The 25,197-nt window shown below is 41.0% G+C and overlaps 4 protein-coding genes across 12 annotated transcripts; 3 read left to right on the plus strand and 1 right to left on the minus strand.

The window, feature by feature from the left end:
• The first annotated feature begins 1,877 nt into the window (after positions 1-1,877).
• LOC128305094 (septin-7) lies at positions 1,878-19,900 on the plus strand. Of its 7 annotated transcripts, none has more exons than XM_053042392.1 (11): positions 1,878-2,053; positions 6,471-6,926; positions 7,815-7,928; positions 8,147-8,847; positions 8,915-9,167; positions 9,240-9,432; positions 9,520-9,682; positions 10,072-10,113; positions 10,483-10,648; positions 10,732-10,865; positions 16,426-19,900. In XM_053042392.1, the coding sequence occupies exons 2-11, from the start codon at positions 6,609-6,611 to the stop codon at positions 16,472-16,474; spliced, it is 2,133 nt and encodes a 710-aa protein (XP_052898352.1). In that variant the 5' UTR covers positions 1,878-2,053; positions 6,471-6,608; the 3' UTR covers positions 16,475-19,900. The 7 variants fall into 7 exon arrangements, with proteins under 7 accessions (XP_052898352.1, XP_052898347.1, XP_052898350.1 ...); XM_053042387.1 differs by lacking the exon at positions 16,426-19,900 and adding an exon at positions 13,429-15,150; XM_053042390.1 differs by lacking the exon at positions 16,426-19,900 and adding an exon at positions 13,429-15,150 and having other exon boundaries at positions 7,815-7,886.
• A 576-nt stretch (positions 19,901-20,476) lies between these two features.
• LOC128305097 (uncharacterized) lies at positions 20,477-21,405 on the plus strand. The gene is made up of 4 exons (XM_053042397.1): positions 20,477-20,539; positions 20,850-20,901; positions 20,993-21,196; positions 21,261-21,405. The coding sequence occupies exons 1-4, from the start codon at positions 20,477-20,479 to the stop codon at positions 21,329-21,331; spliced, it is 390 nt and encodes a 129-aa protein (XP_052898357.1). The 3' UTR covers positions 21,332-21,405.
• On the minus strand, positions 20,796-24,947 carry LOC128305095 (NEDD4-binding protein 1). 3 transcript variants are annotated; one of them, XM_053042395.1, is made up of 9 exons: positions 24,896-24,933; positions 24,722-24,812; positions 23,423-23,588; positions 23,152-23,356; positions 22,364-23,072; positions 22,174-22,275; positions 21,978-22,097; positions 21,825-21,907; positions 20,796-21,737 (listed from the first exon to the last, which is right to left on the minus strand). In XM_053042395.1, the coding sequence occupies exons 3-9, from the start codon at positions 23,555-23,557 to the stop codon at positions 21,607-21,609; spliced, it is 1,485 nt and encodes a 494-aa protein (XP_052898355.1). In that variant the 5' UTR covers positions 23,558-23,588; positions 24,722-24,812; positions 24,896-24,933; the 3' UTR covers positions 20,796-21,606. The 3 variants fall into 3 exon arrangements, with proteins under 3 accessions (XP_052898355.1, XP_052898356.1, XP_052898354.1); XM_053042396.1 differs by lacking the exon at positions 24,722-24,812 and having other exon boundaries at positions 24,896-24,947; XM_053042394.1 differs by having other exon boundaries at positions 24,722-24,944.
• Positions 24,197-24,737, plus strand: LOC128305098 (uncharacterized). The gene is made up of 3 exons (XM_053042399.1): positions 24,197-24,349; positions 24,424-24,517; positions 24,582-24,737. Exons 1-3 carry the CDS (start codon positions 24,282-24,284, stop codon positions 24,699-24,701), a joined length of 282 nt encoding a protein of 93 aa, XP_052898359.1. The 5' UTR covers positions 24,197-24,281; the 3' UTR covers positions 24,702-24,737.
• Positions 24,948-25,197: the final 250 nt, after the last annotated feature.

Raw genomic sequence — 25,197 nt, forward strand, 5'->3', positions numbered from 1 at the left:
GCGATCGCTCCGTAAAGCGATCGATTAATTCGTGCCACTGCAGGCATCGGTATTCGACGATCGGGGTCATTAATAATAATTCAATGGCCAGGCAGCGTAAACCTTCGGTGGTCACTTTTTATTGGTGGTTGACGATCATGCTCGTTAAGGGTGGCATTTGATTTGAGGAGTATCATCGATAGAGCGGATCCCGCAATGACAAACTCTAACTTGTTTGTGTCTTTTTGTGTGTGATAGTTGTGCTTATGTGTCGTTACGCCACGGAATTCGATTTCCTTCGGTCAGCAAAAGTACGTTCAACCACCCTTTAGGTGGGTGTTCCAGAATTTTACGCGATTGGTTTGCTTTGCTATACGTGCCTTTGACAAGAATATGCAAATGGTGCTTAGCCGCGTTTGTAGACGACGTATTGGAATTATATGCCGTATGGGTTGTGGCCCCCTTACTGCCATGGAAACTTGAGTAAATTCGGTAGGTCAAGCAGTGCTTAAAACAGTTATTCGTACTAAATGCTACTCGTATATAGCCACTTGGCCTGATTTAGCCGAAACCGTAGACCGTTGGCCTGTATGACCAAGTGTATCGATTGGATCCCTTTGAATAATGATTGATCCATGGTGTATGGATCCTCGCGATTGATTTCCCCGTCATGAGATGGGTTGAATTCAACTGATTGAAAATTGATTCACTTTCACGCTACTCATCTTTTGTCAGTTTGTTGGTGTTTTCGGGCGGAATTTGAAAGAGTCTGTAAAAATCATTAAAACGTAACCGTGTGGAAAGCGTAAGTGAGCAGTGGAAGCACCGAATTCGTGTTGAGCAAGCGTATTGAATCTCAACGTTACGTCAGCCACTCCGACCGTGTCTGCGATACGTGCCACTGACCAGGAAGGAGCGCAAAATTATTAGCGATGGTGTATGATCTTGCCGGATGAAAGATGCCTTTAATTCGAAAATCTTTAATTCGTTCAACTAAAGTTACATTTTAAATAGCTGCTTCCTCTCGCATGACATAATAAAGTGAAATGCACGTGGCGCATTGTGCTCAGTGGATGGACGGTGGTGATCGAGCCAGGCGGTAATTTATTTAACGCCTGGCAAATTCGACAACCATGGACAATGTTAACGGAGCGTGGCTGTTTACATCGAGATGACTTTACTTTCCCCTTGCAGTGAATAGTTGCCCGGCGTTAGATGAATTTTGATTTGAAGGGAAAGTGTTGCAAGATAAGTCTGGCGAGTTGTTGCATTTTCATGTGCTCGATTATGGAACACATAATAAAAGTGACTAACAATTTGTGCAGCGAGAAATGTTATTGCTTGCATGAAATTGATTGCTTGGCAGTCCGGTCAAATGTCATGGTTTGTGTTAATTATTAAACACAATTAAAACCCGTGGCGAATTGCTTTTTAAACAGAATGAACCGAAAATCGCTTTAAAAATGCACTGTCGCCGCGAACCTGTCACTTTAAAAATGCAAGTGTGTGCTGCACGGCTCAAGCGTTACCCTGGCAGCAACGCTTGGTTAAGCGAGTTAAGCGTTAGCGTTGTTCATGCTTCGCTTAAAGAAAGTGCGATGGTGCTTTATTTTATCAAGCAAAGAGAAGGTGGTGTATCGTAAACGGTTGATTTAATTACCAAGTTTAGTGACTGATTTTTCCGAGTAAGTGCAGCATTACATTATCGTATTTGTTATCAAACTTATAGTTATAATGCTAAGAGAGAAATGAGTTTGTGTTTGGTTTAGATTAATGAACAAAACCGTCAATGTTGAAAATGTTTAACGATGCACAATACAGGCTTGTCTGCGAAGGGTTAATCCAGCAGCGTCGCAAATTGCTTGTGATATCGCGGTAACACTCAACAGCATATTTACAGTGGCGCTGCGTTTCGGTTCAAAGGGAGAGAAGACGAATCTGTAGGCGTGTGTGAATTGTGTGGAAAAACCGCGTGTTTGCTTGCGTCCCGAACGAAATCCACTGCTGAACGTGACCATTTCCGTGTGTGCGCGTAAATTCCAGCCCGCAGTGTGCGTTCTGTCCGACGGGAAAGGTTAGCGCGACGTACTAGTTGCAACAGAAGGGTGGCTTTCGCGTTGAAGAAGAAACGCGCATCGCACACACATCGCGCAAACACTTGGATCTGAAAAGTTGTCCAGCCCGGTTGTGTGTTCTCTGTAGTCGGGTTGGGTTAGCAACGACACAATAAGGGTGGGAGTGAGGAGCAGAGGGGTTACCGGGATTGTGTGCCATAAAAGGATCTGTGATGCCCCTTGTGGGAAGAAGAGGAAAAGAAATCGAGCAATTCGATTGCGGCTGTGTGTGCGTATCCTTTTCCATCATGGGTGTATGTGTGCGTAGCATAGAAAAGTAGCCTGTCAAAAGCAACGCCTGCTAAGGGCCACAGGACACACACTGAAAGTAAAGCAAGTGAAGTTGATATTCCAAATCAACGCGACGTCTTTGGTGTGTTTGGTGACTGTGAAACTGCTGCTTGGAGCCTGGAGTGACTCCCGGTTAGTACCGCTCCTTGCAACGAAAACCGGTACAACGAACGTGCAGTGTGGAGTGAAGTAGTGTGATGTTTTCGGGAGTAAATTTTCTTCCGCGTTTTAGCATCTGAAGCCAACACCCTTTCGGCATAGCGAAGACACGAATTCTCTAAAAAAAACAGCCCTAAACGTAGCATCTTGATTCGGTAGCAGTCAGGACGAAGTGTGTATAGATGTGGGCGTGTGTATGTGTGCGCGAGTGTAAGAAGCAGGACAGAATCGAAGTGGGATGGTGAATTTGATACGTGCATTTGTGTGTGTGCTTTTAAAGCATAAAATACAACTGCACCAGAATATGTGTCCAGGGGAGGCAAAGCATTAAACGCAATATTAGCCTCAGCAGCAGCAAAAGCAGAAGTGTATCTTTAAACTCCCAAAAACATGAGTCATAAGCGGCAACTGGACGGCGGTTGAGTCTATTTTATGCGCTCTCTGGTTCACTTTCCTGTTCGTTCCAAAAGTTGCTTTGATTTATATGCGTAGCAAAAGCATTCAGTGGTTTTTGCTGCCAGTTTTTAGTACTCAAAAGACCCATCATTGGTGAAAGTGATTATTTATTCTGTCGGAATTACGGAGTCTTCCCAATAGCCCCTGGAAAGAGCGTGCTTTCGCTGCCTTACTACGCGCAGAGCACCCTTTGTATTGTCCTTTTTCTGAGCCGATTTTCTCCCCGGGACGGGTGGCAAACTTGATTGATGGGGAGTTTGGGGCGAAAGTTACTACCACATACTCATTCTCGTTGATTTGCTAAGTTGGATTGGTGGTCTATAAAAATTACCAAGCCACGATGCAAAAGGAAGTGCGTGGCCTTATCAGTAAATAATTAATAGGCATACACACAATTACACGCACTTTCGACTATTGACTATAGATAGTCTCGATTTCCCAGTATCTTCAGAGTGATTTTGAGGTAAAATGTCCACATGAGTAATTTGGTCATCAAGCCATATAAATTAAAATGTTTGTTAGCCTAAATTTTGAACACGATTTGGACCCACTATCGGGTTTGAGTCGAATTCGCCAAGTTGCGTATTGATTACACAATAATAAAAGCGAAAGGAAGCTCTACGATTAGTATGCGAGAAGAAGGAAACCGCAAAAAAGGAAACGTCTGTTGATCGATTGTTCCCCTCCATCGCAAATAAATGTGTATGGTGGAGGTCGTTTAGTTTTTTTTATTACCTCTGAGCAAACCCCTGTATTTGATTGTCTACAATCGCGAGTTCGGACTAATTTTAGCAATTCTAGGTTTGAATCATAGCATGTCGTGAGTAATGAACCACCCCATCACCCGTTTCGTGAATCGTACGTGGTAAAGGGAATTACTCATCGAAAATGACTACAGATTAAAGTGGACGAGTTCCGTGAAGGAATCTTTCCTCTCGCAGTGATGTGTGACTATGGATAATATACAACAGAATTGTGTCACTGTTGCTGCCGCTAAGCTCTCATCTCTTTTACAAGAGCAAATCTCAGGAATTCTAGGACAAAAAATACATTCGAGTTCAAATGCATTCGGAGTGAGAGAAGTCGACACGGTGGTAGTGTGGCGACATGCAATAATAAAACAACGCTGTCGTGTTCTTACTGACCATGGCCCCCAGCCCCGTCAAGCGATGAAGCATTGCTGGACGGCTGGATTGTCTTATCGACACAAAGAGGGTGAAAAAAACAAGGCAAACATGTCACGGAGATAGTGTGCGCGAAGTACTAATATATCGCGGCACTGAGCTTATGTTACGTACTTCAAAGTCAGTTGTCCATCGTGAGGCCCCATCCATGCTTTGACGTTGCCAAACGTACATAGCCCAATACCCGCAAGTAATGAGCCAACACAATCTCAACATATGCACCGGAAGTCTTTCGCTATTAGAACCAACAAAAAAGGGGGTGGGGAGGATTGTTATGTGGACACCAAGAACAGACACATATTTAGACCTTTTGGGCGTTCCTTGCCCAGATCAGTTGCCAGGGTGGCACACAGACACTTGAATCGAGCAATTCTCAGCATATTTGTTCCGGATGGAGTAGAAGGGCACGGCAGTAAAAGCGGTGAAGCACTCTGAAGTTGCTTATGAGGCAGCTTATTCCACGCACATATGCGTCGAGTTGGACGGGAGCATGAGTGTACTCGATTGTACAAAACAAAAATACGTAAGAAAAAATCACGATCATACTTACGTCTAGAGAGCCATTCCAGTGTGAACGAACCGCGTACTGGGTCATATGCCTTTTCCCGATTCCTCTAATTTCCCGGGCAACTGCATACATATGTTTGTAGTGCAGTGACAGAATGTTTATTTGTTCATCCCAATCCCTAAGACGCTTAGACTTTGGGAGCATGGACAGAGATTCAGTTTTTCCCAGGTCACTGCTGGTTCTGTTTACAATTGATCCCGCAGTGTTTTGTGGAACTCTTTCCTTTCGTGGTGCTGTTGCCAGTTTCCGTTTTGTTACGAGACATTCAAAAACAAGGTTTAAGACAGGGAGAAGACCATAGGGTGTCTGTTCCACTCGGAATATCGATGCGATCGAACAACGTGGGGAGATCACTATCGGAATGTTACATCTTACTTTTCTACGGAAATGAGCGCTCCTTCCAAGGCAACATTAATGCTTGCCCACTCTGCTTGTTGAATTACAAACGGTCACTTTGTGTCGCATCGCATCTTGAGACAACACAGTTCCGTGCCTTCACGTTACGAGCACAAGACCATATGGGAAAAATGCGTTATAGTAATTAATCGTTGGATGTAGCATGTTTTCATTGAAACACACTGTGGAAGAGGAATATCTTCCACTTCATCGGGAGGTGAACTACGCGCTACGCCTTGTGTTCGAAACAGACTGTGCGAAATAATTGCAGTAATGCATCTTGCATTCATTATCATTCACTTACGAACGCATGCGCATGACGCAAACTAAAGGCGCAACGAAGCAACGGGAACAAGATAAGAAAGATAGAGAGTTGTTGTTGCTGCTGCCCCATAAGCTAGAATACCACTGGCCTTAAGTTGTTACATTCGCAATGAATTAAAAATCATCGATCACAAGCGTTTCCATGTGATTCTCATTGCTTGCGAAATGGTTGATTTATTTACGTTTAAATCTTAGCCAATGTGTATTTGATTGGATTCCATCATCAGTGGTAACCGTTGTCTTGCGATCCGATTTTGCTAGTGAACGAGGAATAACGCATCAATGCACAACGGTACTCTATCAATTCGTTTATGCTTTAGGTCAGCGCCGTTAGTCTAGCGTGTACATCCCTTATATGGATGGTCGATGACACCGAAACGAAAGAGTGAACCTAGGGAGAAGGGTTTGCCATGTAAAGTAGCAGTTCTTTTCATAAATATTAATAATGCATATTAGCCTCGCCCTCTTCGGACAATTCCGCAAAGCGCAGCAGTTTACACTTCCATTACCGCTGCGAATGTGGCCGATTTCTAAACGATTACTAGACCTCGATAACCTCGGGAAGTATCGGGGGAGTTAAGGCAATCGTTTGTTTCAATTAGATATTACGGCCACCTAGTCGAACACCATTCCATCCTCCATCCTGCTGGGAGGATTTGACCGACAGCATTGTTGGCATAATTTATAGCTCGTTAGTGATCGCTTTCGAAGCGCGTCGGAATGTCGCACACAATCTCCCAGAAGTTCCCAGTGGGGCTGTGATCGCCTCATACTAACGACCAGAGATACAGTGGCCGTTTTCGAAAGGCCGCAAGACGTCTGGGTCAAAATGCGAATGTCATTCTCGGGCCAACGATTCCTACTGTAAGCAGTTCGTTAAGCAGAAGCGAACTGTCCTTTCTTTCAATCGATCGATCTTCATAGGTTTTGCAAATTAGGGTTGATAGCGTTTTAACAAAACGTAGTTCTAACGACATGCATCTTTCTCGGTGATCTCAGAATGTTTCCAGCATAAAGTGCATTTGCAAAGGGAAGAACCAGTTCCTAACGGACAAGTGTGACAAGTTTCTGTAATTTAGGTGCAGTGTATATATGAGTGTGTGTGATACGACATCATAATAACAAGAGTATGAAAATATGAGTGCATCAACGCCCACAGCACAGCAAACAGCACCCGGTACCGGTGGACCGCCAGTACCTCCGGTGAAGCCGGTGCTTTCCTCACCCGGAGCGTACATGGCCAACTTCCAGTCCGGTGCGGCCGGATCTACGGTGACACCGCCAATCACTGCCGGTATTCACGGTACGAACAAGACGCACGAGAAGCCGACGATTGCCGCACGGCCAATACCACCTCCGAAGTTGCCAAACTACTCATCATCGTTTAACAAGATCGATCGCGATCGTAACGAGTTCACCAAGATCGACAAAGCGGAACGAGAAAAGGTTAGCCTGGTGAGCAGCGTGTTCGTGCGTTTATTAAAACAAACACAGAGTACGATCGCGTAGTGCCGGAAGTTGATCCTTACGGTCGAACGATCCTCCTCTTGTGTTGCACCCAGGGAAACATAAAATTGTATTCATTATTTTATAATCGGTTACGGCGGCTTTGAATTCTTTGCAATCGGTTGAACGCTAAAACAAACATTGAGAATGTTTAGTCAAAGCGTTTTAAGCCCAGTGAACTGGCAATGGTAATTGAGGAGTGCTGGGATTTGTTTACTAGAGAGAACCGCTGGAATAATTTAATCATCATTGGCAGCTGGATAGAATAATATTCTAAAGGCAAATGGATATGTTCACTTGGTTGGTTTTCACCAACACGTTTTGATGGATACTTAAGCATCCTCTTTACACTAACCCAGTTGTAAATAGACCAGCTTTTACATATTAAAATTTTCCCAAATACAAATGTTCTTGTTGGGTACTCCTGTGCACTAAGGCTTCATTTTGCCAGATACTAATCTTTCTAAGTGCCCAGAAATGATTGAGAAATCGTTCGAAAGATTCGTTTAAATGATACCAATAGGGTTGTTGGAACGTTAAAAGAATGTGATTTAGAACGTTAGAAATGTGTATCCGTTAAAAAACGAGTACGCAGGACTGACTATCCAGCTACAGGTAAATCAAGTCACAGAAAGCCAGAAATGGCAGGCCTAGACCCCCTTGAGTTGTTGTTTCGATAAAGAAGAAGAACCACGAGACGGTTCGGGAATAGTTGTAAGAAAATAAATGGTTGCCGTAATTTTACGTTTCATTACTGTTCTAGCATGCCTTGTCCGTGTATGTCGTATCTGTTCGAATTAATTGATTCGTTTATTTTATTTGGTATGTGCTTTTCAGTTGGCAACCAAGCGCGAAATGTTCTTCAAGTCTGAGAGCAACAGTCCGTCCGGACCGCCACCAAATCCACCGGTAGGACTGAATAGTCTGAACTTGGCTAACAACAACGTGATCGTGAGTTGAGCTTTGCGTTGTATGGTTGGCTTCTTACTTTGCTCCCGCTTCCTTCCACTCAGTCGTAGCGTTTCCTTTTCAACAATTTAACTTCCATTGGTGCTGCTTCGCTGTCCCGTGTGCTGCAATTTCCCCCTCAATCTACTGTGTGTGTGTGCTTCATTAATCGTTGCAACTAACACCCCATCATATCTATTTCTCGCTTCTTTATTCCGCAGCATAATAACAGCGCAAACGCAGCCACCGACAAACACAGCACGGCAGGGCTCACTAACTCGACCACCGGTGGCGTTACTAACAACAGCTCACCGGCCGCCGTCTCGATTGGGGCAATGGTCACCAATAACAATCATAACGGTCTAAATGGAGCCGTGGCCACGAACGGGAGTAGCCTGGCCGGGAACAATAATCTCACCGGTGCTGGTGGCGGTGTGAACGGTCTGACCACGAGCATGAACAGTGTTTCGTTGAAGGAGAAAAGGGATGCACTGCTAAACCACCACGATAGCGGTGCGAATGGACACCATCATCATCATCATGCGGATGCGGGGAACGCCAAGTTGGCAAACGAACGACACGAAAAGGAGAAGCCGGTGGTGAAATCAAAACCGAAAGAGCTGGACGGATACGTCGGGTTCGCGAACCTGCCAAATCAGGTGTACCGTAAGGCGGTGAAAAAAGGATTCGAGCTGACGCTGATGGTGGTAGGCGAATCTGGACTGGGCAAATCGACACTCATCAATTCGATGTTTCTATCGGACATCTACCATGCTGAGCAGCATCCCGGCCCTTCAAAGCGCATAAAAAAGACGGTGGCCGTCGAGAGTACGAAGGTGTTGCTGAAGGAGAATGGTGTAAACTTAACATTAACGGTTGTCGATACGCCTGGATTTGGTGATGCCGTAGACAACAGTAACTGGTGGGTTGACAGAGAGTCGTCGAGGATGCAACATATAAACTAAAGCAATATCTTTGCCTCTCCATAGCTGGCTCCCGATTGTAGACTTTGTCGAATCGAAGTATGAAGAGTATTTGACAGCAGAGTCGCGCGTTCATCGAACCGCATTGCCCGATTCGCGTGTACATGTTTGTCTGTACTTCATCGCCCCATCTGGGCATGGTTTGAAACCACTGGATATCGAGTTCATGCAACGACTGTGCGATAAGGTTAATATCATACCAGTCATTGCCAAGGCGGACACACTCACTCCAGAGGAAATTACTCTGTTCAAGAAACAGGTGTGTATATCGTATATCGTGCAGATATTAAAGTAAAAAAAAATCATATACTAATGTGTGGTTCAAATGCAGATTCTGAATGAAATCGCTCAACACAAGATAAAAATTTACGATTTCCCGGATCCGATGGATGAAGAAGAAGATGCAAAAGTGCTTAGACAGCTTCGTAGCCGTGTGCCGTTTGCAGTTGTCGGTGCAAATGCGATTATTGAGATCGATGGTCGCAAGGTCCGCGGTCGACGCTATCCGTGGGGAGTTGCTGAAGGTAGGAGAGTATGCGATCACCTTTTTTCTTTTTTTTTTTTTGTTCAGGAATGGCACTGTTTTTGACTGTCTTCTATCGTTATTGCAGTTGAGAACTTGGATCATTGTGATTTCATCGCTCTGCGCAACATGGTTATTCGGACAAACCTGCAGGACCTGAAGGATGTGACAAACAATGTGCACTACGAAAACTATCGCTGTCGGAAGCTGGCTGGTTTGGGTACCGATGGCAAAGCCAAGCTGAGCAATAAGTAAGGGTTTGAATACCGCGTGACCGCCTCTTGAACTATATAGCGGTTGGTCGTGGTCGTGGTTTCATTTTGTTGGCTTTGGTTGGTTGTTTGTATGCTTGCATTGCAATCGCTGATCTAACATGCGTTAATGTCGTTCAAGTGTGAGTGTAATGTACGAGTGGACAGAAGACCCAACCCTTTTATAAAGTGTTTCTTCTTATGTCCTCTGGTAGCTTCATCCATTTGCACCTGATTCAGGAATAAGTTGTTAGTTTATTGTTTATTAAAACACACGCGCGTGCACATTTCGCACATTGCTGTTAACACTAAAATCATTTTCATTTCTCACCCTTTTTAAAAACAAAACAAAAAAATCCAAAAACGCCATATACATCACCCTCATCCAGCTTATGCAATATTGGAACTGTTAACACAAATGGTACTGGATGGTAAGTTAGTCTCCTGGAAAAGGGAAATAATTGGTATTCAAGTTAACAATATTCGACCTTTCGTTTAGTTGCTTTGTGTCCCTATGAAATGAGCATCTCACCGTAAGGTATAATGTCGGGTGGGATTTCTCACTTGTAGAGTCGCAAAAATCTGAACGTAATATGGCCGTATTAGAATACTAGCGCAAATTTGGCTTGCATGCATTCCGTGCTTTTTACTCATCTGCTTATTTAAGCTCTTTTCATTGTTTAAAGATTAAAAAATAGGAAAGCTCGTTGCATGAGGAAGCAGGAAAAAGAGCGCTGTAGAATCGATTGCAGTGACGTTGATTAAGAAACGTTCATTAAATAATGGTCTTCGTTGCATAGGAACCCGCTGGCTCAGATGGAGGAGGAAAAACGAGAACATGAATCGAAGATGAAGAAAATGGAAGCCGAAATGGAGCAGGTATTTGAGATGAAGGTGAAGGAGAAGAAACAAAAATTAAAAGACTCCGAAGCCGAACTGACCAGACGTCACGAGGAGAGAAAGAAGGTGAAGAATAGTGAAAAATATGTGTAGATGTAGTTTTATAACGAAAAAAGCAACCGGAGCCTAATTTGTCATCATTTCTATAGGCTCTCGAGCTTCAAATACGCGAACTGGAGGATCGCAGAAAGGCCTTTGAGCTAGAGAAAGCGGAATGGGAACAGCAGAACGGAGTCACACTTGACGAGCTGCGCCGCAAGAGCCTGGAAGCGAATAGCAAAGAGTAAGTATTGGTCGCTTTTAGATGCATACTTTCAATCTTGCTCACTTTACTTGTTACGGTTTTCTTCGATACGTTTTTGAGCATTCTTTCTGTGTAATATGTTTGATTTTTTTGTTTACAAAATCCTTATAATTTTACCGCATTTCTCTACCATTGGAACCCAATATCAAGTGAACAACGCCCGACTCTCGTGCTTTGCTGCTAGACTTTACAGAAGTTAGACCACCTTTTTTTTAATTTGTAGAATATAAGAAGTATGGACCTTTGTAGAGAAAAGAGGATTGATTATGCTTTCCCCAGTGCTGGCCTGTAGGGTTGTGCTTTTGTTTTTAACCCATCAACGGTCGGTGTAATGGTGTAATATGCTCTTCAATCTCGAACGTCATCGAACCAAATCAGTAAATGAAAAGAATTGTTTAACGATAAAATCCGGTCTATCTGTTAATACGGTTTAGCCATTCTAACGAAAAAACAAAAGCTGGTCGATCCAGGTTCGTCTTTTATTGGTTAAATGTTATATTTTTTTTTCTTTACGTTTCTTGCTATTTAAATCACCTCAATGGTGTTCACACCATTTTTTGCCTATGCGTGTGCGTGTATACGTTTCGATTGATAAGAAATCTAAACTCAAATTTTGCTATATGTGCCTTAATTGTCATTTTCCTATGCTACAATATGGCTTTGTAATGTTCTGTTTCTGTTTCATTTTTGCGAGTTTTCTCTATTTTCAGTGAATAGTGCTTATGTGGTGTAACAGGAATGTTTTTGTTTTAATTGAAGATATAAGACAACTACTAGTCTTCTACTTTCAAACTATCGTTCCCATCCCCTTATGTCGTCTTACAGCAGCTGTTGTTTATGCTTGTTACGGTATTTTATTAATTTGCAAACTCTTATATTTGTCATCGGTTTGTTACGTACGTCGTAAATATGTTGCCACCAGCTTTGTTCTTCTTTGTTTGCATCATCATGGTTTTGTTTTGTTTCTGTGGAATATTTCATCGGTTTTGTTTGTATTTTATAAGTTGTTGGAAGCAAAGCAAACATACTAACAGACTTAAGAACAGAAATTTATTTGGTTGTTTTCTTCTTCTTCTTTTCCCTTCTTGTTTACCCTTGCCATCAATACGAATCAACAAATAAACTTAACATTGAATATAAATTATTAACAAACAACACTTGTGCTACTGATGATATATGTATAACGATACTGTGCTCTAAAATTGTATCTTATCCAATCTTGAAAATTCGGCACATGTGGACGGTTTGGGAAAACACACAATATTTTTTACACATTTTAAACCGAACCTATACGACATAACACTTTATTGAACAAACAGGAAAAGAAACTTTTGTGTGAGTAAATATAAACTGGTGTATTTTTTTCCTGCTTTTCAATCTACACTTTGTTTTTGTATATACAATTAGTTCTATAACTTAGTTCGTGGCATACATTTCAATGCTGACTTTTCCAATATGGCATTCGGGAAGATGAAAATATTTTCGTAGTAGACTTCCCATTTTGAACCTTTCTGATAATAGTATAATTTTTAATACATGACAGTGACGAGGCTACGCGTTGATGAACTCTGCCGCATCGTTTATCGTGATGTACTTTTGAATTGCAACATTTGAAAATTTGCTAAATTGTTCTTTTTTTTTAATAAGAACTCTTAAGAAGAGGGTTTTGAATGCAACATCGTCAATCATAATTTAATAAATGAAAATCATTTTTCTGTGGCTGTTTATAAAAAATCATAAGGCCACTCAAACGCCACGAATTAAGTATAGCAACAACACAAAAATCTTAAAATTGTACATTTTTCCTGCGAAATATGTGTCACCTTTTCTCTAGCCGTGACGTGTTCATATTAAAGCATATTACTATCAATATTTTTAATTTTGGGCTATTTTACTTTACACACATGTTAACGATTTTTGTGGGAAAATCGCTGCAACTATTATAAAAATCACTTTATTGCACAGACTTGCCATTAGATACACAGCTCACTGAACGGATATGATTAGCAACTAAGCAACATTTCCGTTCAGGAAATTTGTCTAATTATGTAATTTAAATTGATATTTTGGTTCTATGCGTTTTTCATGTGCTACTTTTAAACATATGATAATTTATTCCGACATATTTGTTAATATTCGAGCATTAAGGGTATTAAATTGGATTAGACTGCCGCATTGGCAAGGACGCTAAGGCTACACCGTTTTGTTTCTTCTAATTTATAATAGTTCTACACTGTGGAAATAGATATGTTGTGCATGCAAATATTGTGTGATTTCGATCGCCGATAAAGTGTTATGATACGACCGACACTCGGAAAAAAGTATATCTCATACCTGTACCTCATATCAATATCAATAATGCACAAGAAGTTAGAGATAATTGAGCCCATCGTCAATGGTAAAGATTACAACGTGCAAGATAAATGGTGCATTTGTATAAATCACACTCTAGTTGATCTTCCGTGTATGTTTGTATGAAGTAGTACCTTCCAAACCCTGATGTACAACTGATGTAAAAACAAATGCCCCAAATGCTTTCCAGGACCGCGTCTCTTGCATCAAGAAGTTCCGATGAGTCAAAGGGCAGGCGCGTCTTTGGATCGTTGCTGCGTCGGCACACTAGCTTCGGAGCACCGGACGCCGTCCGCGGCGTTACCGGTGCGGCCGGTTCGACTTCCACTCTCACTACTAGCGCTAACAATAACAGCAGCACAGTGCCACCCAGTCCGCAAGATCATAACGAATCGTAAATGCGAGCGTGACAGAACCAAACAGATAACAATCTCCTCGTAACGAGAGCGCTTCTCGACCGCCTGAGAAAAGAATGTTCATTTCTCTTTCATATGAGTGCGATAATAATGGTGACCAAACTAAAAAAACATCAATGCTCTAACCATGCAAAATCGCAACTACCATTACCACCACCATCTAGGAAATCGGGCCTTTCATAACTAGAATTATCTGAACACTAATTTTTCACTATTTACTCTTTTGCACCACCGCCACCTCCCCATACTATGTAATTTTTATCCAATTATGCGAATATCGTAGATTAAAAAAGGAAGAAAGCTGATAAAGCATAAACATTAAGGTAAACGCATATCCTAACCGCAAGAGCACTTAATCCATTTAATAATCACCACAAATACTATTTCGCTCTAAGCTAATCTGTATCAGCACTGTGGAACGGTCGCTGAGTGGAAAGGAATAGCCAAAGACAAAGGAACTTTGGTGTACATTTAGACAGGGGTCTCCAAACTGCGGCCTCGAGAGCCTGTAGTCTCTGTGTAAATGACCCGCAAGTTAATGTGTAATGGTTCCCAACTAACTACGGTAGTTTCAATCAATGCGGCCCGTGGACTTAAAATAATGTTTGGAGACCCCTGATTAGACGATATAGACGACGGAAATTGCAAGCGTGCAAAGCAAAGAGCCTTGGGAGCGCGGTGAGGATGTATAGTTTATGATGGACTTATCTGGGCATAAACTAACAAGATATTGTTTCCATTGGCCCATGTTGCAGGTTTGCCATTAACTATCTATCAACCTATCCCCTGTCTTTTAATAGTATGTCCAGAAAATGAATATATCATTAGGGAAATCGCTGGTTCAATTGGACTAACCAAACATGTGGATCGCGTCCTATCAACCTACATCCTAATGTCAAAGGCTTGTTTGCATTTTAGAGTGAAGAACTAAAATAAGCGCACGACCCTTCAATCGTTTATTTCGGTTTAGTATTTCAGTTTAGTTTATTAACCTTGCGAAAGGCTCTGGTCCGTTGGCAATAGATTTAAGAATTGAAAGTTTCCACCTTTATTACTCTACAAATAATACTCAGCCATCGGTTATCAATGTATCTCGGGGAAAGCATTTCGGGATGGTTTATTTTATGCTCTTTTTTATGTGTGCTTCATTCTGGGTTCATTTCTTGTGCGCGTTTATCGTCTGATATGTTTTATAATCGTTATTAGTAATTTTACGCATTTCAGTAATGAAAAAAAGATATACACCACGGCTACATTTAGGACAGGCTCAGGATTTAGTTAATTGTGGTATAATACATATGCATAAAAAGAAACAAAACATGCTTGATGCTATAATAACCAAGATGAAAAGGATGAACATACTCAAACAAACAAAAAACGAAGAAATAAATGATCCGTAAAGAAAATTTTAAAGTGATGATGTAAAAAAAGAATACATTTGACCGATGATAGCGAAACAAATCTAACATCTCTTTGCTGGCATTTTCTTCTATTCTTTTCCATTTATTCATTCCTCCCGCATTTTTCATGTTCTTCTCTGTTGCGTGTTGCATGTTCTTTCATTGAGTGTTTCTGTTGAACGTGAGGGATTTCTTTAAACCCGCGTAACGTGACACTCAAAGGTACTATTGCATTATTCTTTCCCGATTCCACTCATATTTTAACTCAAACACCACCGACATCACGAACCCACCATTTCTACCTCCACTACGAACAATGCTACTTCCTTTATGGAACTCAGGAGTAGTTAAATTTCGTCATTCGTTTTATGTATGTGTGGGTATGTGTGTTGTTCTCCGTGTCCTATGCATGGGCTAACGTTTTTGTTGTATGTTGTTTAAAACAATTTCTTAATTATCATTCGACTTCTAAAAGTTTCGTTCCTTTTGCATGTAATTATACACCTACACTCCTAAGTATCGTTCTGCCATTTGCAACAGACTAAAGTTATTACATATTTGACTACACTATTTGTTTGTTATTCTGAGGTCACGTCTTGCATTAGGCGTATGGTATTTAGTTTGGTTTGTACAAATCATCATGTGGTACAAATCATCAACATCAACAAATACTGAAATTATTATATTATTTAGTATGAAGCGCATGATCATTATCATCTCACTACGTTTACTGTAGATCGCTCCAAACCTGGAACAAACCGGTAATTAGAAAGTACGTTGAAATAGCCACCGGCCTAAGACCGTCCGTAGATCGCAGGTAGTAGGTAGTTAAGTTTGTACCCTTGTTGCAGAAACCGGAGCAGGTTGATTAAAATAACGCTGTTCCTTTTCCTTTCCCCTTCTTTCTTCCAACATTACTGGAAGTGATTGGGTTTCTTGTAAAAAAAACCTCAACTGTTGTGCTTCGGTCAATTCTACCAGTTAATTCCAGCTTTTTCCTATCAGATTCCAATATGTTTCAATATTCCTCCGTGGGTCGGTAACGATTACAATTTTTACTCGCTTCAACTAATTTTGTTACTACTACGTACATTTTCAAACAACGGCACGACAATGCCATCTGCAAATTAGCCAAATCTTGTGTGTTTTCCCTTAGCCATCGCTATAAAGCAATTCTCTTTGAAATGTAAGGCGATGTGGAACCTATTAAATTTTGCCTTATTACGTATCAATCACCTGCGTATCCTGCAAAACTACTCTTTCATTTTAATATTGCACTATTGATATATGCTGCCAATATTACGTGTTTTTTTTTTCTTCGCAAACGCCTTATTCTCAACCTTACCTCCCTGCTCACCGACTCCTTTTCAGAACTGTGGACGGCAAAGATAAAGGTAAGAAAAAGAAGGGTCTTTTCTAGAGTTTCGCAAACCGTTAGAGTGTGGTGTAAGGACGGTACAGAAGAAAGTGTGCGCACACTGTTACTGCTACTACTACTGCTACAACCCCACTTGGAGATAATCATGAGGATGGTGAGAACGTCGAGATGTGTGCTGGGATGTCGGAAGCAATAATCAACAATGCATCAGCAACATTGAATGGAAATCAGCTCAACGCAGAGCAGCCCCCACACTGTGATCAAAATGCAATAGTATCCCCGAATTGGCGCACACTTCTCTGCTACCGCCATTACTATTTACTACTACAGCTCAAACGGCGTCTATCATTATCCAAAATCAATTATTCCGAGGCGACTACCAGGTGGCGTAGATGTACGCGCAGTCGAGCATAGCATTGGTAAGGTTTTAAGCAGCCAGTAAAACGAACTATCGTAGCATCACTATCCCGACTACACGATCCTCTACTCTGTCGCATCCTAGCAAACAAAACACAACAGCATCTCTCACATGCCCAACCATCAAACAACATATTTCGTAAGAGTTTACTTTAAGCGATGCAAAGGACATTTAGAAAACGGTCTCCATCCGTGCTTGGAGGATAGTATTCTAGTGCGATCCCACGCACACACATCGTTGTGTGATCGTTTCGGAGACATCTACAAGAGACAACCAGCTCTGATACGTGTAATGAGCTAGCATTAATGTTGCAAACAGGCCTAGATAAGTTTATTGTACCGCGCGAAAAATCGATCGTGTTGGCGAGCAGCTGTATGTGTTGTGTGTAATGGGGAAAATTATACTTTGGTGTAAAGCACATGGAAAATTAGGATAAACGTCGACTTAAGGGAAGCTGAGCGCACATCATATTATTTTGCAAACTACTATATAAACGAGATTGAATTGTTTGCTGTCTGCATGTACGGGGTTTCTTTTGTTTATCAAAATTTTCAAAAATTATTAATTGCTTCCTCGGACTATACTCTGTGCGTTGCAGTGGCGCTCGTTACTATCAAACAAAGATTACAATAAACATGTTTCATTCAAGACAGATAGGAAAGGGTTTGGGACAAAACAAAAAAAAAAACAAATAAAATCGGTCGCACCATACGCGCCACATTAAAGTATCGCGACCTCTTTTGTCGCTCTTGTGGCGAGTTGAAACGAGGCCGATTATTTAACGACAAGCGCAACAAAGTTTAGCACACCAACATCCTCTCTTTTTTCCGCAGAGACGCAGATATGCCATATATGTAGACATTTAGAGTATGTATATTTATTAAATTATTTTTAAGAAAACATGGCTTATTTTTTATACGAAGATAAGAGGGTATTTGTAAACCTGTTTTTCTTTTAATATTTACACACAGATAATACACCATCTATAAAAAAAAGGGATATAGAGAAGTAAGCAACAAAGAGGAATTCGCGTAAGGGTGGTATGGAGGGGAGAGAGTTATATTAAGGGTAAGAAGGTACAATCTCAACGAGCGAAATAATGGCACGGTATTACAGAGCAGCTAATATAATAATTATGAAAACAATATTGGCCAAGGTCGATAGCAAATATGAAAACCAATCAATCAATAGTAATAGCGAGAGTTATGGGAAAAAAATCTTAAAGCAGGAACATATAAGTCGAAAGAAAATAGCGTTACATGGAAACAAGCTCGTTACACGCGTTGCTCGTACGTTGGAATACGAAAAAATAAAATAGATACAAATCGAACCGATCGCTTAACTTGTAACTTAACGGAAGCAATTTGACCATAACAGCAAAATAGGGCAACCGAACAGAAGTTGACCGTTTCATAAAAGATTTCCTGTTTTATCGAAACTCGATTTCTTTTGAATATTCGCTAAGTACAACACCATATTTTATATTAGGCAACAAACACACACGATATACCATCATAGAGGTTAACAGCAACGATTTTTAACTAACGAAATGCGCACGTCCCATGTTTTGCTTGGCTCATGACACACACACATACACACTTGAACATTTTTGGATCATTTATGATAGAAAGCAATTTACGCAACACCACACAACAATTTTACCTTTCGATTAGATAGAAAATGTAAGTAGTGCTGATACGAAAATTGGAATCTACCGTTACTCGTGCAGAGGGCTGTTCAGAAAGTGGCGTAGCTTAACTAGCCGAATTGGTTTGGTATAAGACAACAACGACAACGAAGCGTAGACAGAACGTGAAACAATGCGAAGAGTCCTCGCGAATACGTGCTTTCGTGGTTGGTTATTAATCGTTAACGTATTGGCAGACTTCCCTTGGGAAATTCGTATAATACGGTCCAAGGAGCAGACATAGGACATGCTTTGCCTCTTCAAGATAAAGGATCCGCGATCCAAGCTCGAACAAATCTTCCAGCCACTGGCCCCCACCAAAACTTTTTTACTGTCAAATGATACTTTCTTTTCGCAGGAAAGTATAGTTTCTCATTTCGACCGTGGGTTTTGGGTAGGTGAGTGGTACGGTTTGGCTAGAAGCAACGAACATCTTGGAAAAGGATATAATATTACAATTACACACACTCTCGACACACCCACTCACACATGTTGCATTCATATGCGCGTCAATTACATCTGAAAAATTACATGAAGGATGTTGGACACGCAGAAGTTGCATTCGTTGGAAAATTTTACAAATCGAAGGAGCGTACAAAAAAAAAGAAAAAATGCTAACAGCATCATGCTATTCTATTCTAATTCTATAGAAAAGATAGGTAATTCAGCAAACTCTTAAATCATGCTCTAAAATCATCAAATAAAGCAGCGTACAAACAAACTAATGTCTAGCGATGTAATCGATCGTCGGCACTGTAAAAATGAAAAGGTGCAAGGCTTTCCTGTGTTCTGCTGGTTTTAGACGACCAGTGAGACGATCGGTGAGACTGAGGCAGTGGTATGGAATGTAGTGCACATCGTGCGTGAATTCACAAATCATCATAATGATTAGATGAAACAGTTCCAAGTAACAGAATCTTTAGAATGGGAAGTAATTACAAACTTTTCGGATAGCCATTTTCCACAATCTTTTTACTTATGAATAATCACATAAAAAGACATGTGTATGTGCCCACTGGCTCACTCTCTCTCTCTCTCCTTATCCCCCTTTACTTCTTAATGCACGTTCTCTGTTCGTAAAAATGCTTATTCATTTAGTCAAGAGCGGTCCGAATAAAGAATTATAAACTTACCAAATAAGGAACAAATTTAGTTGTAATTACGATCAGTCGTGTCTCTATATCCTTGACAAAAAAACGTTCTAACCGAAAATCTATAGAACAGCGCAGAACGGAATTCGAAGTGTTCTATTTATATTCTTTGTGTGTTGTAATCACTTATTTTCTCCGTGGATGGTGAAGGAGAATGATAAGAGAAGGAGTTTAGTAACAAAATACAATTACACAGAACGGGAATATATTATGCTTAAGAAAATGTAGATCTAGATTTTATTATGCTCACACATTCGAACATTGTACTTCGTTCCTCCTCCCCTGGGAATTTCGATTTCCGGCGAGTTCTGTTCCGAATGAGTCATCTGAGAATCAGCTGGTTGAGATTCATCTCACCTTCCATCAACCAACAGTTGTACTTCGTCAAATTTTATGCGAATATGACAGACTTAGCTTCCGTTGCACCGGTAATTGATCTTGATTTGAAATGTTTACATGATGGAGATAGTAAATCGAAATTGAAATTGTTTCTTACCGTACATCTGAACCTCTGTTTAAAAGGTAACTTTCTTTCAGTTTCCTGTAACGCAAAAATTCGTATGCATCATTCGTCCGTAGACAAACGTTGCGTCGAAGCTAGGCGTTGGTTTCTGTAAATCCCCACTGTTCGATAAAATATTTTCATCACACTGTCCAACACACACACACACACACACACCTCCTCACCACCGTAAAACTTCGGGAACATAGGGGTGTGGGCCCGTTTATCATTCACAGTCCCCTGGAACAGTCCTGTTAGTGAAGATCCAACCACAGAGTTCAGGACTATGGCAGCCTACATAGTGATACCGGTGATTGTTTTAACGATGATGGCTATTTGGTTTATGGTGGTAAGTGAAGGATAGATATAGTGTACAGGGGATTAGTTCAGATGTTGTTGGAAACATACTTTCACTGTTCGATTACTTCAAATATACTCCCATCGATACGTTTACGATGTTATTATCCATTGAGTCATGGTTATTTTTGACTACGCTTCTGTAGCACTAATGTCAGTATCTTATCGGAAGGCTTAGGCTACAATTGGATAACAAAAAAACAACGTATGTTTATTGTCGACACCAAATAATGCTAGCAAAAATTGTGAATTCTTGGTGTGTCTTGTTCGTACGATAACAATGTTGTATTTCCAATTTCCAGTATATGTACGACAAACGATTAAAATCCACCGTGCGTTCTTCGTCGCCAACGGGTAAGTTGTAAACCGCTGATCTCCAATGATAAATCTAGCAATTGAAATAATATTCCACATGTGTTTTGATTTTCAATTACCTGTCTTTCAGCCACGGCCTCCCCCACCGTACGACAGGAAGGCATAGTGTATACAATTTCAAACACTCCCACTGGCAACGGCAATGTTCGTCCAAGTTCGGATTTAAACAGTGCCACCCACATTCGAATCGAACCAGATGGACGCGATGGCGTTACTCCGCCACAGTATGGCTACACAAGCCAGAGTTTAATTGTCGTTACGGCTATTCCTAGGGGTTCGTTTGCTTGTGCTAAAGAAAGGATTACATTTCTATTAATACTTATATACTTGTATTACAGATTTACCTCCTTCCTACGATCAGGCGATAAGGACAAGAGATGAAATGCCCAACAGTGGAACGCCATCGTGAACAGAACATTTCCAATCCAATCTCATACTCTACGATATTTCATTATTAATAATTCGCTTCGTACTTTTATACAGTCGCCGTGTAGAAAATAAATTATTTCTTCTTTTTCTATATTTTTCTTATTGCTGTATCAACAACACTTATAATAGTGCATTCAAAAAAACATTTTCTTGCATTTTCAGTTCAGTATCAGTTGTAACGTAGGACCGTAGTGTCCGTCATGATCGTCCGGCATATTTGGCGCCAGAGGAACTTATTAACATGTATGAAAACCCTTACTTGGATTTTCCGTTCAATATCTGCTGCAACGTAGGACCGTAGCGTCCGTAAGGATCATCCGGTAGAAAGAAACAGTCTTTCACCCACGTGTAACCGATGACACGTGTTTCAATAATCCGCCGCCAAGCTGAAAGAGTACGTTAAGCAATACAATTTGTTGTAATGACATATAAAATACGGTCCACTGAGACGTGTGTTTCGTCGAAACAAATACCTGGAGAGATTTCGAGAAGGTCGCGAAAATTGTCGTTTGAAATAATTACTCCGTCAAACTGTTCCGCAACGGATAATATTAAGCTGCAATTGGTAAAAGTCCTTGGTGAGGTAGGGAATGTTGATACGCTACAAATAACACTACTATAATTACCGATCGTCGTACGTTGAAGAATACTGACCAGGCAGATTCTTGCTAGGAGCCAGAGTTACATCACCTGCTCGGTGCATTTTGTCCAGTAATACGTAATCCGTACTTTGATGCTTTTTTAATCTTCAAAGAGGGAGATTTAAACAGTACAGTACATTTATATTAACGTGTATACTTCATATACGTTTTCTAGCCACACCTGAACTGAGGCACTACGGCGGTAACCTCGTGACCGAGCCTTTTAAAGTAATTTATACATAATTGTAAACCCTTCACGGAGAACGTTTTATTATTCAGATGGCTGCAAGAGAGGAGATAAAGGAAAAGAATTCACTTAAACTGTTTGAATACGATGCGATGTGATAAATAGCAGAGAATATCATTTTTACCCATATGCTACATTATTTCCATCGATGATCACCATCCTCTTAGTTCCTTCCACTTCTTCAGCATGGTTCTGGGGCTTTGGCACTGGTACTGCTTTGGTGGCTACGACCGCATCATTATCAGCATTATCCCATCTTCTTTTTTTGAGGGCATTTTGATTAGCTACAGTTTTCCTAGCCGGACGTTTTAACTCACTATACCCAAGCGGAATACAATCCATCGTTGGAAATGCAGGAGTGGTTGTCTTGCTTGTACATGAACTGCTAGGTTCCGTGTCAGAGTGGTCGCTTAGCTCGATCACTTCTGTTGACACGTTCGTTACAGGCGCAGCTGACTGTTTCGATAGTGCATCGATTTGTACGTCGGCGATAATATTCAAGCTGCTGCTGGACACAGTGTCCGAAGACGATGGCTCAACGGTTTCCACGTTCATTTGTACGTTGCTGTTCATCGTTTGGTTTATGGTGTTATCCAGCACTATTACGCTGTCGTCGTAATTGTCGACTGGACAACGAGTATTGTTGTTGGTTACCGATTCTTCAATCTCCCCGCAAACATTATACAAAGGAACTTCGGCATCCCGTATGCCGGGGTTTCGATCGAGGTAAAATAAGGGCCTTGAGTTTTTACCATTATCGGTAGTTTTACTTTCATCATCCGAATCTTCAATCAAGATAGTTTCGTTTGTTGACTTCCAGTTGATGTTTGATTCTAAGGAATGTTAAAAAAATTGCAATGTACTGTAGTTATTCTATTACATATTTAGTAATGTTTTTCAAATTTAACTTACGCTTCTTTTGCCCTGTAATGCTAGTACTGGTGAGATAGAGTTGATTGTTGTTAACATTGGTACTGTCACTCTTCATCGACGATCGGAGTTGCCGAGTAAAACGTCCCTGTCGGTGTTTATTCAGAACAGCATTGGAGGACTGTTGTTGATTTTCCTGCGATTCAATCCTTGTTTGTGTTCGCATCCGTCCGGGACTTCCGCCAGACTTCCGGGAAATTGTAAAGTAAAATGTTTAACAACATACGTACATATTTACCTTCTTGTTATTTACCTTCTTGTTCTTGTTGTTCGCCAAGTTGTGAGATCTGGTTGTAATTCCTTTTGATTTAAACGTGTATGGGTTTTTCTTGGTAACAATCCGTTGGGCCGTGTTTGATTTTCTCTTTAACGCTTTGTTGCGCGTCATGCTGCCACCTGTGGGATATGTGGTTAAACCACTGAGAGTTTTCCAGTTCTTTAGTTGCTTTGAATTAGAAAGCACCATAATTGATATGTTGTTTGTGATGTTTTCAAAGAGATACAAATAACTACATGCTGGAATGCTGAACTTCTACTGCGCATGTTTTGCAGCTCGAGTCAAAATCAATGACATTAGTCACGACATCCAGTAGCAGCAAGCAAGGCGTCACTTTAGTATTACAGAATAGATATTCTATATCTAAAGGGATCGTCCAAAACCTCACAACATATAACAGCATTACGGACTCAAAAAAGGATGGTAGAAGTGTGGAGTATGGAAAACATATGGGAAAATATCAGCACGGCGCTAGAACTATCGCAGGAGACATCGGACAGGTGGTTATCCAAACTTCGCACGCAGTACGCTCAGAGCCATCGTCATTATCATACGGAGTCCGAGTTGATCCGCCGAAAGGTGCCACATTTAACAGGTGCCAGCATATGCCTACAGCTGGCTGCACTATTCCAATACTACCATTTCGAGGCGGACAAGGATTGTGTTTCACGAAATTGTGAGGCAGTGAGCGAATTCTTTACCGATGCACAGCTTGAAAATGTAGGTGCACCAAAATGTGGGGAACTGATTTGCAAATCTGGCCAATCTTCATGCATGCGTATTGTTGCAGAAAACTTTAGAAGCAAACGTGACACGATTGTTGGGGGACGTGCAGATGCAAGCAGGCGATCTGTCGGAAAGTGACGTTCAGTACTTCCAAGATCTGGATTTGCTAGTGCTGGGGTAAGAGCTTTGGTACATAATAGAACCGAAGATGTGTGATAATCGTGTATTCCATATTTGCTCCGACACACCAGCACGTCATCGGAAGATTACAAGCAGTACACAGAGCAGCTTCGCAATGAATGCCCTGTTGAGGATGTTAATTCCTACGATAAAATGCGTCTGAAGGTAGTAAGCCCCCGAGTAATGCCTCTACGTAGCAACATTAAGCTTTCGCTCTTGTCTTTTTTAGCTGTTGCAAACGCTGAGCCGCATACCGAGCATCTACATGACGAAGGACTTTAGCGATCGTTTCGAAAGTATCGCACGCGCAAACATCGAGCTGGAAATTAAGGATTTGCAGTTCAAGTGAAATATTCTGCTCTTACTAACCTTATCCTACGTAAGTATTAACGTGCTCGACGTTGCGTGGTCGTGCGTGTTCAATGTCACAACAATTCCACGTTTATTCAAACTCATTGAACTATCGATTGAACATTTGTTGGGATTAAGACAAGTGATTAATATATTTATTGCTATAGTAGCACAATTGTAACTGAACGGAACCTTGTATTAATGTGTGATAGCTGAAAACTCACAGTTCTGCAAACAATAAAGAATCGAAGTAAACAAATGCTGCACGCGCGAAATTGTCATGCTGACATTTCTCCTCCACTGACAGCTAAGCGTGCTGTCTAGCTGCTAGCGTTCCCCAGTGAACAAGCCTGTTTTTTTTTAAATTACGTTATTGTGAAAATAAGAATTACAAAAGAACGATTAAAGTAGATAACTGGATCCATTCACTATGAGAATAATGGAAATGGAAATTAATGCTAAACATATTTCAAACAACCGATAGAAGTCATCGA

This window comes from Anopheles moucheti, chromosome 3 (assembly GCF_943734755.1).
Source record: "Anopheles moucheti chromosome 3, idAnoMoucSN_F20_07, whole genome shotgun sequence".
In the NCBI taxonomy this organism is placed as follows: domain Eukaryota; kingdom Metazoa; phylum Arthropoda; class Insecta; order Diptera; family Culicidae; genus Anopheles; species Anopheles moucheti.

What these genes read in the sequence shown, in the direction of transcription:
- LOC128305094 (XM_053042387.1), top strand. Translation starts at nt 6,609, where the DNA reads ATGAGTGCATCAACGCCCACAGCACAGCAAACAGCACCCGGTACCGGT. An exon ending in AACACAAATGGTACTGGATG is followed by an intron (nt 10,114 to 10,482) that starts GTAAGTTAGTCT and finishes TTCGTTGCATAG; the next exon opens with GAACCCGCTGGCTCAGATGG. An exon ending in GTCACGAGGAGAGAAAGAAG is followed by an intron (nt 10,649 to 10,731) that starts GTGAAGAATAGT and finishes TCATTTCTATAG; the next exon opens with GCTCTCGAGCTTCAAATACG.
- LOC128305097 (XM_053042397.1), top strand. Translation starts at nt 20,477, where the DNA reads ATGGCAGCCTACATAGTGATACCGGTGATTGTTTTAACGATGATGGCT. An exon ending in TGGCTATTTGGTTTATGGTG is followed by an intron (nt 20,540 to 20,849) that starts GTAAGTGAAGGA and finishes TCCAATTTCCAG; the next exon opens with TATATGTACGACAAACGATT. An exon ending in CGTTACGGCTATTCCTAGGG is followed by an intron (nt 21,197 to 21,260) that starts GTTCGTTTGCTT and finishes CTTGTATTACAG; the next exon opens with ATTTACCTCCTTCCTACGAT.
- LOC128305095 (XM_053042396.1), bottom strand. Translation starts at nt 23,557, where the DNA reads ATGACGCGCAACAAAGCGTTAAAGAGAAAATCAAACACGGCCCAACGG. An exon ending in GGAAATAATGTAGCATATGG is followed by an intron (nt 22,276 to 22,363) that starts GTAAAAATGATA and finishes CCTCTCTTGCAG; the next exon opens with CCATCTGAATAATAAAACGT. An exon ending in GCCGTAGTGCCTCAGTTCAG is followed by an intron (nt 22,098 to 22,173) that starts GTGTGGCTAGAA and finishes CCCTCTTTGAAG; the next exon opens with ATTAAAAAAGCATCAAAGTA.
- LOC128305098 (XM_053042399.1), top strand. Translation starts at nt 24,282, where the DNA reads ATGCAAGCAGGCGATCTGTCGGAAAGTGACGTTCAGTACTTCCAAGAT. An exon ending in CTGGATTTGCTAGTGCTGGG is followed by an intron (nt 24,350 to 24,423) that starts GTAAGAGCTTTG and finishes CCGACACACCAG; the next exon opens with CACGTCATCGGAAGATTACA. An exon ending in ACGATAAAATGCGTCTGAAG is followed by an intron (nt 24,518 to 24,581) that starts GTAGTAAGCCCC and finishes TGTCTTTTTTAG; the next exon opens with CTGTTGCAAACGCTGAGCCG.